Source organism: Thunnus thynnus, chromosome 10 (assembly GCF_963924715.1).
Source record: "Thunnus thynnus chromosome 10, fThuThy2.1, whole genome shotgun sequence".
Taxonomy (NCBI): Eukaryota; Metazoa; Chordata; class Actinopteri; order Scombriformes; family Scombridae; genus Thunnus; species Thunnus thynnus.
In genome coordinates, this window is record NC_089526.1 from 19755613 (window position 1) to 19769641 (window position 14029).

The 14029-nt window shown below is 41.1% G+C and overlaps 1 protein-coding gene across 2 annotated transcripts; it reads left to right on the plus strand.

Annotated features, from left to right (window-relative positions):
• The first annotated feature begins 1292 nt into the window (after positions 1-1292).
• On the plus strand, positions 1293-12800 carry LOC137191669 (uncharacterized). Of its 2 annotated transcripts, none has more exons than XM_067601958.1 (10): positions 1293-1417; positions 2006-2529; positions 3701-4213; positions 4360-7982; positions 8067-8337; positions 9058-9246; positions 9334-9423; positions 9938-10124; positions 10739-10946; positions 11036-12800. In XM_067601958.1, the coding sequence occupies exons 2-10, from the start codon at positions 2043-2045 to the stop codon at positions 12323-12325; spliced, it is 6858 nt and encodes a 2285-aa protein (XP_067458059.1). In that variant the 5' UTR covers positions 1293-1417; positions 2006-2042; the 3' UTR covers positions 12326-12800. The 2 variants fall into 2 exon arrangements, with proteins under 2 accessions (XP_067458059.1, XP_067458060.1); XM_067601959.1 differs by lacking the exon at positions 1293-1417 and adding an exon at positions 1464-1822.
• The last annotated feature ends 1229 nt before the right edge of the window (positions 12801-14029 follow it).

The window sequence follows — 14029 nt, forward strand, 5'->3', positions numbered from 1 at the left end:
AATCTTGCATCTGAAAATAACAGCTGATATGCATTTTCTCATGGTTAAAAACTTAAGCCTTATCTTCTAAATGTTTGCCTTGGAAAACACTACAATTAATAACAGTAATGTCCATGTTGTAAAGGTATTAAAGAACCACACCAGTGATTTAGCATGTTTTAGTCCTTTTACTGCAAATCAAGTTTACTTTGAGTACAGCTTTTTTATTGTTCCATTTGGTTTTTATTCATTTTCTGCACCGTATGAAAATCAAATAGCAGACTTGAAACTTGCTTATTGTGTAATTATTATTGTATCTGACTCAACTTCACACTTGGGAAGTGTACAGGACAAAGACCCCACTCAGTTAAACCACTTAAGAGAGAAGAAGAAACGCACACAGGAGAGAAAAACAGAGGTGGAGGCAGTAAAACTAGCCAATAGGAGCGCAGACACATTTGATTGTCAGCAGAATCAACCAATGGAAGGTCATAAACGGCCTCTACGTTTCAACCTCAGTTTAGTCTCACTATTGAAGTCTCTGCATTAAAACTATTTAATTTATTAAATCATTATCGTTTTAATTGATACGTTTGTCAGTTGATACATATACATGCGGTTCTCAAGATATAATAAGCAATCGGCCCATTCCGAAGAAGCGTGTTTTGAGCAGGCACTGCACTTGTCTATCTAGTAAAGGAAGGAACCTCTGTCTGTCTGTATGTCCTACGAGTATCTTTTGAACCTCTCATTAAATCGATTCCATACTAAGCAGTTGTAAGGCCAGGGAACAAAGGGAGCGCAGTGTTCAATTTGGTGCAATTTGGACACGTGATACGTTTAATGTTGGTAAACTGAAACTGAAAGAAATGTAAGTGAACATTTGAGCTGGAAAAGATGAAAACAGAAAAAACCTGTTGAAACTGTAGTTAGAAGTAGAAGTTTTAGTTTAGGTGTAAGCACTGAGTGAAGTTCAAGTGTTGCCAGATGTGAAAGTTTTGAAGACCTGATGTGCGTGCCAAATTTGGTGAGTTTTTGAAAGAAAGAAAGAAAGAAAGAAAGAAAGAAAGAAAGAAAGAAAGAAAGAAAGAAACAAGCAAACAAACAAACAAACAAACAAACACACAAAAAATAATAGGGTCCTCGCCCTTACGCGAGGACTACTGTTTTACAGTAGTCTCCTGCCTTTTGGGCTCGGTCCCTAATAATCTCAATTATATGTTTTTTCAAAAATCATTCAGCCTTACTTTGTAGTCTGGTTGTGTTGGTAGTTGTACCAGGCAGCTGTTGGATGAGTGGACGGCTGACTAGTAGAAACCACAGTTCCCATGAGTCCACTGCGCGGCTCGTCAGACGTGACGTCATGATGTCTGCATCTCCTCTGTGTTGGCTTTGTGCGGAACGACGCGAAAATGTTTGGGTGGACGAGTCAGCCCAGGTAACTTTATCTCTACATCCTCCTGCATACGTACAGATATACGGCCGTGTGTGTGATCGGCTGAACGCTGCAAATGAGTCAATAATTAGCGTCTGTGGCGCCGTAGCAGGGCGCAATTGCAAAGATTTGCAGCCTGATTTTACCGCAAATTAGTGAATTTAGGCTAACCAGGCTACCATTATCTGTGTGTCTGTGGTTATTATGGAGGGACTGTTCAAGAAAATTATCAGCATGTTAAAAGTCTGTCCCAGCACTCTATTAACGCACATTAAAGTGTTGAATTTGGGTTATATTACAACCTCCTGCGGCTGCCCTCCATGTCCATCGGTCTTCCTTTGTAATACAAATGTTTTAAGCCCATTCATTCTCTGCTCTCCCAGCTGTCGCCATGTGGATAACAAAGATGTATGTATTCACTGCTTTTTAAAAATCGACATATGTGAATAGTTCAATTATTCTGAATGATACAGAGGAAAGTGTTTGGTTTATATCGCACTGTATATTTTTTTTCAGTACCTGCTTTTATATGTGTTGTTACCTGTGCAATTAACAGTCATTCTGCGTTTCTATGGGGGACCTGATTCACAGAGACATCTGAACAAGTGCGTTTGAGAAGCTAAGAGCCATGCAGAATCCAACCCAGATGAACAGCGGGCCAAATCCTGTGACCACAGCAACCACGGAGCAACCACTGGACAGCGAGACTGATGGGGCTCAGCCAGCACTAAGTGAACCAGATGCACAAAAAGATGGGTGTAAATCAGCTGCTCTTGCTGAGAATCAAACAGTCATCACATCACATGGGAATGAACAAACATCAGAAACACCTGCAAGTGTGGCAGTCACACAAACAGCAGTGAATAAGTCTGCTGTTCAGTCACTGGCTAAGCCCTCTGGCAACACCAGAGAGATGGAGACGGACTCAGGTTCAAAGCCAAATGCCCCCACAGAACCAGCATCTGATACAAATACAAATCCTGGATGTGAGGTGCAAGAGGCAAAGAAACAGGATAAAGTTGTTCGTGATGGTAGGAAATATGTTCCATCCAAGAAGGCCATGATAGATCCTCTGAAGATGGACATGTCAAAGCCGCTGGTTATTCCGCTTACATGTAAGTAATGAAGCTTTCATGTATGTAATTCTGTTTGCTCTTATACCTCTCTGAAACAGGCTCGGATTGAGAGACCTTTTCTGTGTTTGATTAATAGTTAGAATTCAGGATTACACACTCTCTAAAGTATAACAAGTATAACAAGTATAACATTATTCTAAAGTATAACAACACTTTAACTCCCATTTCTTAGTTAGGGAGATGGGATGTGATAGCATGTTTTCATGGCGGCAAACAAATGCCACTTCAACAAGCTAGCAAGGTTTATTTTACCAAACTGATATAGTGTCCAGTGTTGTTAAACTAAACAATGAATAGTTTCTGGAGATCAATAGCAGCTAGACAAAACACTGCAAGTTAGAGCTAGAACAATAAATTGTCTACGTTGATATATACTGTATGCTGATATTATTGTAGATATATCGACATATATCTTGGCCGATAAGTAACAAAAAATTACTGTAGAGACATTGCAAAATATGTTTAATTTAGGAACATTGTCGCCATTAAATAATTTGTCCACCAGAGAGCACTGACAAGTTTATTTTTTAACTGCAACATGCCCTGCTCAGTACATATTGTGATTATAGTTCCTTAAAAAATATAACTGAAATTAAAAAATGGCTTTCAGCCAATATATTATTATTGGTTTTTAAAAACTCTTAAATATTAATATTTATATCAGCCTTGAAGGTGTCCACATTATTCCACCTTTATATCTCTAGTGTGTGACAGTATATGAATGCAGTATTATCTTGAAGCTTAGTGGAAGTTGCGGAAGAGGTAAATCATCCATGCATAATCACACTGGGGAAAGGAGCATTATTAATGATCTGTGTCCTGTTAACCACTTTCCCATGCTACTGCACTAGTGCATGTTAGCATCAGGAATGGGCAATTATTTGGCCGTTATCATCAGTCTCCTTTTATTAATTATAATGCCCAGACAAACTTCTATTAGCTGTGTGTTTATAATAAGGAGACTTTCTGGTTTTATTAACTCTCCAGGCCACTAGTGACCCACATGGATAAAACTACAATTACTCCAGAAGCACAGTATTCTTTTTCCTCTATAGCCTTTATGCTTTCTATGAATATGTGTCTCTGTTCTGAGAATGCTGATGCATGTTAGATGTAAACTTTCCTTCTTTGCTGCCCTGTTTCCCTCTAGCGTCTCAGCTCTCCCTGCAGTGCATCGAGTGCCACATAATCTTCAGTGATCACAAGAGCAAAGAGCGTCACCTGAAGTTGAGCCACCCAGCAGAATATGAGCAATGCATACTGAGGAATGCGCTCTTTGCCTGCTACGTTTGCGACCGCCACTTCACAAACTCCACCGAGCTCATGGCCCATCAGAAAGCCCACACAGAGAAGAAACCCTTCAAGTGTCCAATCTGTAGCCAGGCCTTCAACAAGTCGTCAGGGCTCACCCTCCATAAAAAAATTCATTTTGGCCAGGATGGTTATGCCTGCACGGACTGTGGCAAACCATGCAAAACCTTGACATTGCTGAAGTACCATCGGCGCACACACACTGGAGAGAGACCGTATGTTTGCAAGGAGTGTGGGAAGAGGTTTAGCATGTCCAAAGCGTTGCAGAAACATATGGTGTCACATTTGCCAGAGGGAGCTGAAGGAGATCGGGGCAACTCCACAGGCAAAGCGCAGCTGAAGAAAAATGATGGTAAGAAAAATAGTTAAGCTTTTTTTAAATTGTAATTTTCATATGAATTTATTAAAAATTCTACCATATGTCTTTCGTGTTGCAGGAAATGTGCTTTTTATGGTATACTACAGTACATCACAACTTTCTTCCTTTATTCTCTCTAGGTGCTTCTACAATCAAGTACCCCTGTCCTGTATGCAAGGCCACTTTCAAGACTACCAAAACACGGCTACATCACATGAAAACCAAGCACAATTTGTCACCTGCAGAATCCAGTAAGACCCTTCCAGCTGGGCAGCAAGTGAAACTAAGTACTCCAATCATAACTCCCATATCTATTTGCCAACCAGCATTACTACAGGTGGAGCCCAATGGACCTCTCCAAAAGGTTGATGCTGATATCGACACAGAGCAGATTCGCAGACTTATTGAATCTTTGGGAAATGTGCAGAAAGTGAACCAGGTTGTCATACTGGGGCAGGTGCCACCTCATGCCCCACCACTGGAAGTGCAGCAGATATCAGAACTTTCAGAACCAGTAACTCTGAATCCACCCCAGATAGATTTCACAGGACTGAAACAGACAGGACCAAAGACTATAGAACTGGATTTTTCAAACAACTCGTGTGATCCAATGGAACAAACAATTATACTTGAGCCTATTACGCCAGATGGACAGTTGGAAAACCCCTCGTTAGGTTCCCACATAGCAGCAGTGGAAAATATTGAGCTAACGCTTGTTCAGAGTGAACAAACAGAGAGACCTGAGGGAGAGATGGTGCATCAGATTCTTCAACAGCCTGAGATTAATGCAATTCAGGCTGTTCCCATGGATCAAATGGTTTGTCATAATGAGGGAGATGAGCTCAAACAAAACCTTGAGCAAACTGTCATATTAGAACTTACCCCCACCTTGATACCAACTGTGGAGCTGGAACAATCCCAAAATGTGCAACCAAATGAAATCCCATCCACCTTATTGGTACCAACTACTGAGCTGGAGAAGACTCCTGATCAAACTGTAGAAGGCAAGCAGGAGACCAGCTTGTCAGTCCCAACATTCATGCCTACAGTTGAGCTGGAAATGACACCTTTACAAACAGAACAACAGGAGCTTCCTGCTTGCCCTTTTGTTCCATCAGACACACTTACACAAACTCCAAATGAATCTGAAACTAATCCCAAAGAAGGGGCAGATTCACAGATGCAAACGGTAAGTCTAGATCAGGCCCACTCAGTGACAGACAGTGCCACACCACGAGAGCCACCTGAGAAGACTGCACAAGAACCATCTGAGGAACTGCTGGTAGAATGCAAGGAGGGTCAGCAACAGGTGGAGAACTTGTCTGAAGTAGAGGACACTTTTGCTAAAGAGATGGTCTCATCACAATTGGAGACCAAGGAGGTGCCACAGATCTCAGAGTTACCAGTAAATGTAATGTCAGCCCAAGAACTGGTGAAAGTACGGAAAAGAAAGCCAGCCAAAGCATTTATCTTTCAAGGGTATATGCAAGAACTCATAGGGTCCATACAAAATGAGGATTTACTAAGTGGTGCCAAACCTGCCAAACGCCAAAGAACAAAAAAATCTCATCTTGTTGTTAAATTTGGTCCACAAAGTAAAGAGAGGAAAAATAAAAAACAGAAGAAGCAATCACAGCAAAGCCAGTCAACCCAGGAAGAAGCTATAAGAGGTAAAACAACAAATCTCTCAGAGAAAAAGGTGTCCTCTCAGAAGAAGGGAAGAAAAGGGAAAAAAGACAAGAAAGCAGGGCATTCAGTATTGACAACTGACATAAAATCACCTTCACCTACCCAGGACCCACACATACCTCAAATAAAAGAGGATACAAGAAAAAATAAAATGAAAAAGCAAGAAGATGTGGCTGTGGCCATGGAGGATGTTCGGCCCATAAGTGAGAACAAGGCTGTAGGCTCACCTGTATTTAAAAAGAAAAAACAATCAAAAATAATGCAAAAAGGTCAGTCCAATAATGCAAAGGATGGGAAGATGACAAGTAAAGAGCGAAAGAAAAAGGGTGCAAAAATTTGTACAAAAACAAGCACCATCTCAGCAGACATACCTGGCCCACATATAACACAAGATTCTCTCCTTCTGCTGAAAGGTCATAAACAGCCCCAGCTGAAAGTTTACAAGTTAGACCCTTCACAGGCACCGGGGCAGACACAAGAGGCTTCACTTCATGATTCCCAAACGTCAAATAATCTCACAACTGAAGGTAAGAAAAAAGGAGGGAGACCCAAAAAGAACCAGAAAGCTCTTTCGTTGCTGTCCTCTCTACAGGTCCAACATCAACCACCTGAAACTCTGCCCATCAAGCCAAAGACCACCCGGAAACGGAAAACCTCCTCTAAAGTGGAGACCGAAGGAGTGATAACGTCCTCTCATTCCAAGCGTGCCTTAGAGTGTAAGGACTGTGGAGAGAGATTTAGTGAAGTCTCATCCCTTCAGAAGCACAAGGCGACGGTGCATATCGTGGAGAGTCCTGGTCTCACTTACACCAATGGGAACATCTTTGAAGGGGTCTCCAGGTTAGATCTTAATCAGCTTCCAAAGCAGCATGATAGGGTCATTGGGGTGATGACTACTGCTACAGATTGGGATACTGAGCCTGAGATGGGGGAGATGGCATTAGAAGACAGAGACCGAAGTGTCTCTTTTCCTGCTTTGATTCCATCTCCATCTTTACCTGTCCCACCTACCGATGTTGAAGTGAGTGGTTATGAAGACAAGGGTGGAGACAAAAGTGGAAGAGATAGTCAGTCTCTTCCCTTTCCAGATGTTCCCTCACTATCTGATCAAATGAAAAATAGTCCCAATTTCTCATCTGAATCCCCTTTAAATACCTCTACCCAGATGAAGAGTCCTGAGGCAGGAGAGCCTTTGGTGCCAGATGAGGACAAGAGAGAAGAAGGTACCCTGAAGAATCCCAGCTCAGAATCTGAAGTCCAGGCTACCACAGATGAAGACATCAAGGAGGATTTACTTCTTGAGGTAGATTTAATCACTGTTGGGGAGCAGAATGAAAGAGATGATCTAGCCTCACCTCAAGACAGTGTTTCCCAAAATGAATTAAATGGAACCTGTAATGCTGACACTGGAAGCACTGAAACACTCATACGTCCTGATCAAGTTGATAATGAAAAAACTGAAAAAATTCCAACTTCTCAGACTGTGTCATGCGCCACTCAGCAAGTAGAGATCAAGGAAGAGGAGGAAGAGGTGTTAGTCCAGAAGAAAAAAGAAGGAGGCAAAGGAGCTGCAACAAGGAATGCTTCAAGGGGTAGGAGGAAAGGAACAGGACGTCTAAAGAGGGGTATGATATCAAGGAGAAATTTGGCTGCAGATGCTGTCAGAGAAACAGAATCAGAGAAAGAACAGGATGATTGTCTGGTAGTTTTTGAAAAACGTGCCAACACCTCTGATTCAGAAATGAATGAAGGTGAGACCTGCACACAGACTTCACAGCCAGAGATCAGTCCTGAATTTGATGCCAACAAAAGTACTTCTCCCGCCACATCTCTGCCTTCCATGCACTCTACATTAGAGAAATCTCCTGAAGAGCAAGTCGTGTTTGAGCTGGAGTCTGTTACCACGAATGTTGAGGAGGTAATGAATGAAAGAGGACTGCTAGGAGGAGAGGAGCGCAACGGGGAGACTGACCAGTCTCCAGGCATCATACTTGAGAAGTTCCTCACCTCTAGCCAAAGAGTTACAGCTGATAAGGAGCAATGCTTGATGACAGTGAGTAACAATCAAAGACAGGTGAGATACTAATTGTACTAACAAATACCATACGGTTATAATCTATTCAAGATAGGAGTCCTTAAAAAGTTATTTTAATTCCAGGGTTTGGACTGCATTGCAGAGAATGAGGTACAGGGCTTTGGGAGCCAGGATATCAAGGTTGAGGAGAACATCTCAGATCTACCTCTGGTTGCACCCACTTGTCAAAATAGACAAAGTGCAAGTGTGCAGCCACAGCCCCACCATGACATAAGGACTGTTCTGGTGAAGGAGGAGAGCAGCCTCATGCTGAATGACGCTCAGGCCACACAGGGCTGCAGACACATCCGATGGAATGTGGAGCAAATAAACATTGAAAACACCGCCAGTCCATGTAAGCACTAGTGTGTACTGTTGCTAAATTTTAAAGTAATACCTCAGCGTTTCCAGAAGGGGATTATTTTAGCTCAGCATAAAGACTGGAAGCAGTGGGAAACAACTAGCCTGGTTTTTAGGGGAGTTACATGCTTCAGAGTATTTCTTGACGAACAACAACCAGGCACAGTGACTTCTTCAGACTCTTGTGGTTATGGTGTGGTTGCCAGGCAACTGGCAGATATGCTCCATAGAGGTACTGGCCAGATGGATAAACTGTTTGACAAGAAATTATTGCACAACATAACTCCCTTTAAAACCACAATTTGACATGTTTACTGAGATGCATCATGTTAATAAGTGAGTTTTAGAGGTGCTGCTAGATTAATTTTTGAAGCTCAGAGGCAGCCAGGCTAGCTGCCTCTAGTCTTTACGCTAAGCTAAGCTAATGACTTCCTGGCTCTGGCTCCATAACCCATAGACATGAGAGTGATATCCCAAAATGTTGAACTATTCCTTTAATCCACTGTATATTATAGAATAGATACAATCAACAGAATTATGCAGTTTAAATCCCTCATTTAAGTGGTTTGGTTTCTGAACAGATTATTTATATTATCTAGCAGAATGGTAATGATTAATAGGCTTTCTGTGTGCACCCTGTTGACCATCTGTAAGACTTCTTGGGGCTTAAGTTGTCAGAGATGGATGAATAATGTTTTTGGTGTTTTGCTTTCAGTAATGGAGATTGGGGAGACATGTTGTGTCACCCCTGACTTCAACGCCAACCAGTGTATCTTCTACCCAGTGAAGGAGGAAGAGAGGGAGGTTCTGCTGGGAGCTGCTCAAACTAACAATAGAAGTTTAACCACGGAGGCATCCATTGATGCCCAACAGACAGAAGATCAAACAGCGGATTGTAATTTACGTGAGTTCTTGTCGTTTTCAGTTGTTTCCCAGCGTACCAAAGATTATAGGAAGACCGTTTTTTCACTGTTGAGTCTGTTAACAACAGATGAAGGGAACCATGCCGCACAAGACTACCAGGATACGAGAGTGAGAGGACTAATGCCAGAATCAGCTGATGACTTTGCAGACGGAGAAGGTGTGTTAGAGTGACCAATACTTTAACTACTTTATTAAAGGAGCCCTGTGGAGTTTTCTTTAAACTGACTATTAACATTGTGTTGCTTTCCTGTGTTTGTCCTTGAGTTCTAACAAATGTGTTGAATGCATTTCCTTCCTTATGAAGCATTTGCAAAGGTGATGTTTTTTAAATCCTGCATTGTTTACACCCATGTTTGTGGTCTAGCAGTTTCATTCTTCCCTGCATTTGCTGTGACATTGCTGCATTTCTTGGCACATCAGTACCACCTGTAGATCAGTGGAATAGTGTGAAAGAATTGGCAGTAATGTGTACTGTGTCGCCCACATGTTCGTCCACATGCATGTGTGTCCTCATGCGTGTGCAGAAGAACAAATGCAACCTTACAGGGACCCTTTTGTAGAAACATTGTTTGATTCCACTTCTACTGGTAAAATAACACTCCACTGCGTAACTAAAAGCTATTTATCAAAATTGTTGAATATAGATGACTATATTATAATTGATCTTTCAGCTGAAGCAGACGCTGAGTGGCAGCATCCACCAGACCTGCAGAGCTTTCTTCTCCACAGTTCTGATGAGGAGGACGTGGGAAGTTTTGAACTGTCTAATCCTCACATTGACTCAGAAGCAGAAGCAATGGCCTATTTCTACAAGAACCAAACCAACAGCTCACAACCACCAGATGAAACATCACAAAAGTAAAGTGCATCTTCATTTCCTCACCGTAAACTACTAAAAGAAAAAATTAAAACATTAAAAACTGTTTTGTAGTATTTGATTAGAATTCAATAATACTGGATATATGTATAAATCTCAATGAATTGATATTTTTTCATGCACTGCTGGTTACAAGATGAAAAAAGTTTAATAATGCATTAATAATACAGTTTATTTACATGCTGTGCAGACAAGCAACATTCAGCCTCACCCAACTTTGTCTTAATTTGTAGTCAATCCCTTAAAGTTTCTGAAATGTTAAATGGTATCCAGAATTACAGAAGTGCGCAAGAAATGCAGTTAAGCATTGCATGCTGGTGGGTTTGAGTTTAAATAATACTCACATTGAAAGATTCACATACCTTCAATTTACTGCCATACTGTACGAAAATAACAGTTTTTGTAACTTTAAAGGTTCTTAAATAGGATGTTTAATGGAAGAGTCTGGATTATAAGGAATGATATATGACAAACACTTTATTAAAAGTTAGTGCCCATGTAAACCTACTTCACAGTCATTGCTGACATGTTCATTGTTTTACTTTTTGCAGCACTGACAGATGTTTTTTTTTTTTTTTTTTTACTTATTCTCTAGTTTGCCAACTTCATCCAGCCAGCTCCAAGCACCAAGACTGGAAAACAAGATCAAAGAGCCCATTGATTACTTTTCCAAGTATTTTGGTTGGGATACTTGGATGGAAATCGCCCACTGCACAGACGAAATGTCCCACATGCCTAACCCTGTCACAGCCAGAGAGGTGGCACAGTTTGTCGGGATCCACATTGCAATGGGAACTTTGAAGGTTTGTGTTTCTGTGTAATCCATTTCTTGTTTACTTGGCTCTGTTGCAAAACCACTAATGTTTTCATTTATTTGGCCTCTTTCTCTCAGTTTCCCTGTCCCAAGCTTTACTGGGAGGACTTTACTAAGGTGCCCTTGATTGCTGAAGCCATGCCACTTTCCCGGTTCCTTGAGCTGTCAGGCGTGTTGAAACTAGCTTCTCCTGCAAAGACTCCAGTCGACAGAAACACTGGGGAAGAAAGAAATGATAGTGACTATCAAAATGTACATCAAGGTAAAACTCTCTCAAGCAGGCAAAGTGAAATTTCTCAGCATGGTGACAGGCAGTGCCAAGGGAATACACCGAATGTCCCGAACAGTTCAAAAACACAGATGGATCCCCTGTGGAAGGTTCAGCCATTATTGTGCCGTTTCCTTGAAGGCTGCCAGTCGTTAAGACGAGAGGGTGATTCTGCAGTTGATCAGTATTCACTTCCTTTGACTGGCAAGATGCACAATAACAAGCTGTCTCTCTACTGTACTACATTAATTGGATTTGGGGGTTTGCTCTTACATGTGGATCTTAAACTGGATCTCTCAGACAAAGAAGATGCCGTGGAAAAAATGGTTCCAAAAGGCAGTATGGTGTTTCTTTGCAAGCAGGAACTCTCCACCCCTGCGATGCTCGAACGCCTGTTAGTCGCTGGGATTCATGGTGCAGGCAGGGTGGGGGGAGAAAGAGGACAGATTGGGGATGAGTTTGTAAGCTCAAATGGGAAGCTGATGTTACGCAGATCACACTGTGGCTTTATACTTTCTACTGCTGGAAATGGTCAGAGAAACATGGCCTCACTCATTGACAACTTTGAGAAGGCCCAGATGTCGGCTCGTCTCAACAGAGATTTGCAAAACCTCTACTCTATCCCTCTCACTGCCTCAGCTCCAACTTGCTGGCCTCAGGCAGTGCTCTGGTACCTCACAGATCTGGCTTTGGTCAACTCTTGGCTCCTGTACAGACAGGATCACAGGGCAGCATCTGCACCTTTGACGCTCATGGCCTTCAGATTGGAGGTGTCCAAGGCTTTGATCCTCTCCAGCAGCTCAGACACCCAGGACTCAGTTCCCCCTCAACCCCCCACAGAGAAAGCTCATGCAACATATGAAACCCCCAATCCCAGCCTATTAGAGGAAAGTCCTCTGCCAGATGCAGCCACACGGTACGATGGTTTGGGCCACTGGCCTGAGCAGCTCGGGGAGGGAGAAGGTGGTAGGTGTCGCTTTGGGGACTGTCAGAGAACATCTCGAGTGCTATGCCTTAAGTGCTGTGTCTTTCTTTGCATCTCACGCAACCACAACTGCTTTTTAAATTTCCATAATCAAGGAAGTTTGGGAAAACAATAACATTCACAACAGATTTGACCCTTTATTGTTAACGTCTTGCTTTCTGATTCGGAATGTAACTGTGCTTTTGGTGATGAATCTAAATGTAAACCCAGCTAATCAAAAAGTAGTATCATCTCTGTCCTTACAACTTTTCCATGATGCCTTTCACTGGCAGTGTCACACTTTTGTAGGATAATTATGCTGCAGTATAAAAAAAACAAATGCATTGTGATGTGGCTTGTGATGTCATTGAGCAGGTGTAAAAATGAATTTGCCTTCAGAAAGAAATGTGAAAAGAGTCATAGCCATACACTTTGTGCTGCAAAAAAAAGTGAAAATTATTATTTTTACATTGCAGCCACCATGATGTTTTTTTTATTTTTTATTTTAGCCTGACCTAGTTCACATTCCATGAGGAGCTTGTTTTTGGCTCTATGAATTTAAACATTATTTATTTCAATTTCAGAAAACAATAAAAGACAGGTTTAAAATTGTATGTGTTCATTCTTTAAAGACTTCCGACAATGTTTGCAAATGTTTCTTTTTGACAGTTTGACTTGTCATAGTAGTGAAAGCACAGGTGTTACCAATTACATTAACAATGGCCCAGCTCTATTCAAGTTCCCAGTAAGCCAGGACAGTGAGCCAGCTTTCACAATACCAGGACCCTGAAACTGAAGCAGATAAATCAAATCCAGCCATCATGAATTTTATTATTTAACCTCTGCTTTTCCTACTGTGACATGTCAAAATATCCTCTGTGAAAATGGCCTAGATGGACTGAATATGGAAAAAATATTCATAGATGATGAGTATTGATAGATGATAGTTCATGAACACTTATTCCCCTTTGGTTTGGTAATTGTGTGCTTCATTGCTTTTCACTATTAAAACTACATCAGTTATAAATAAGGATAGATAAACATACATATGTATACATTGCAGTGTTACAGAACAGAAAAAACAGTTACAGGCAGAGCTATACTCGGCTGTAACAATTGTAATATGTATTAAATATACACTATAACATGACTGTACCTAGTGATTTGCTTTACATACAGTAAGTGCAAACCAAGTGCACAATGTTGTGTGCTGTACATGTCAAGGCGCTGGATTGTGCTTTCATATGTTAAAATGTAATTAACTGACTACAACAGTCATATTAGGTATGTTATAATACAGTGATATGAGCTGACAAATACTGCAGAGGAGTAGAGAGCATATGAACAACAGGTGGTATGAAATGAAAGACAAACGAGATTTTGAAAAAAAAACAAACTTACAATTTAAATTTTGTTGGGTCACCATTTTATACCAGGGTATGCTAGCTTGTCTTGTTTGGTATACAGTCGAAGATGTAATATAAAGGAGTGCATGAGACTGTGTGGGAGGAGAGTAACAAAACAATTACAGTACAAGTTATTGAAAATTACAATTTCTTTTCAATACAGTTGTTTTGGGTCACGTGACGGGATCAACTATAGAACCGGACTGAATAGAAAAGCAGCATAATTCAAATCCTTGTTCACATAAACGCGCGCACGTTCTGTTTTATCCTATTTTGTCAGTTAATTAGTGCAGTGTATCATAAGTATGGTAACATTTTGAAAACATCTGTGATAATGATGCCAGTTTAGTTGAAGTGATTCTTTTCCATGAAAAAAAGAAGAAAAAAAAGATTCGTGTTTTACTGTGATGAAAAGTGCTGCTCTGTATCAACGA

Excerpts from the sequence above, each read along its gene's own strand:
- LOC137191669 (XM_067601958.1), top strand. The coding sequence starts at position 2,043 with ATGCAGAATCCAACCCAGATGAACAGCGGGCCAAATCCTGTGACCACA. Across the intron at positions 4,214-4,359 it reads GCAGCTGAAGAAAAATGATG|GTGCTTCTACAATCAAGTAC; the intron begins GTAAGAAAAATA and ends TATTCTCTCTAG. Across the intron at positions 8,338-9,057 it reads TGAAAACACCGCCAGTCCAT|TAATGGAGATTGGGGAGACA; the intron begins GTAAGCACTAGT and ends TTTTGCTTTCAG.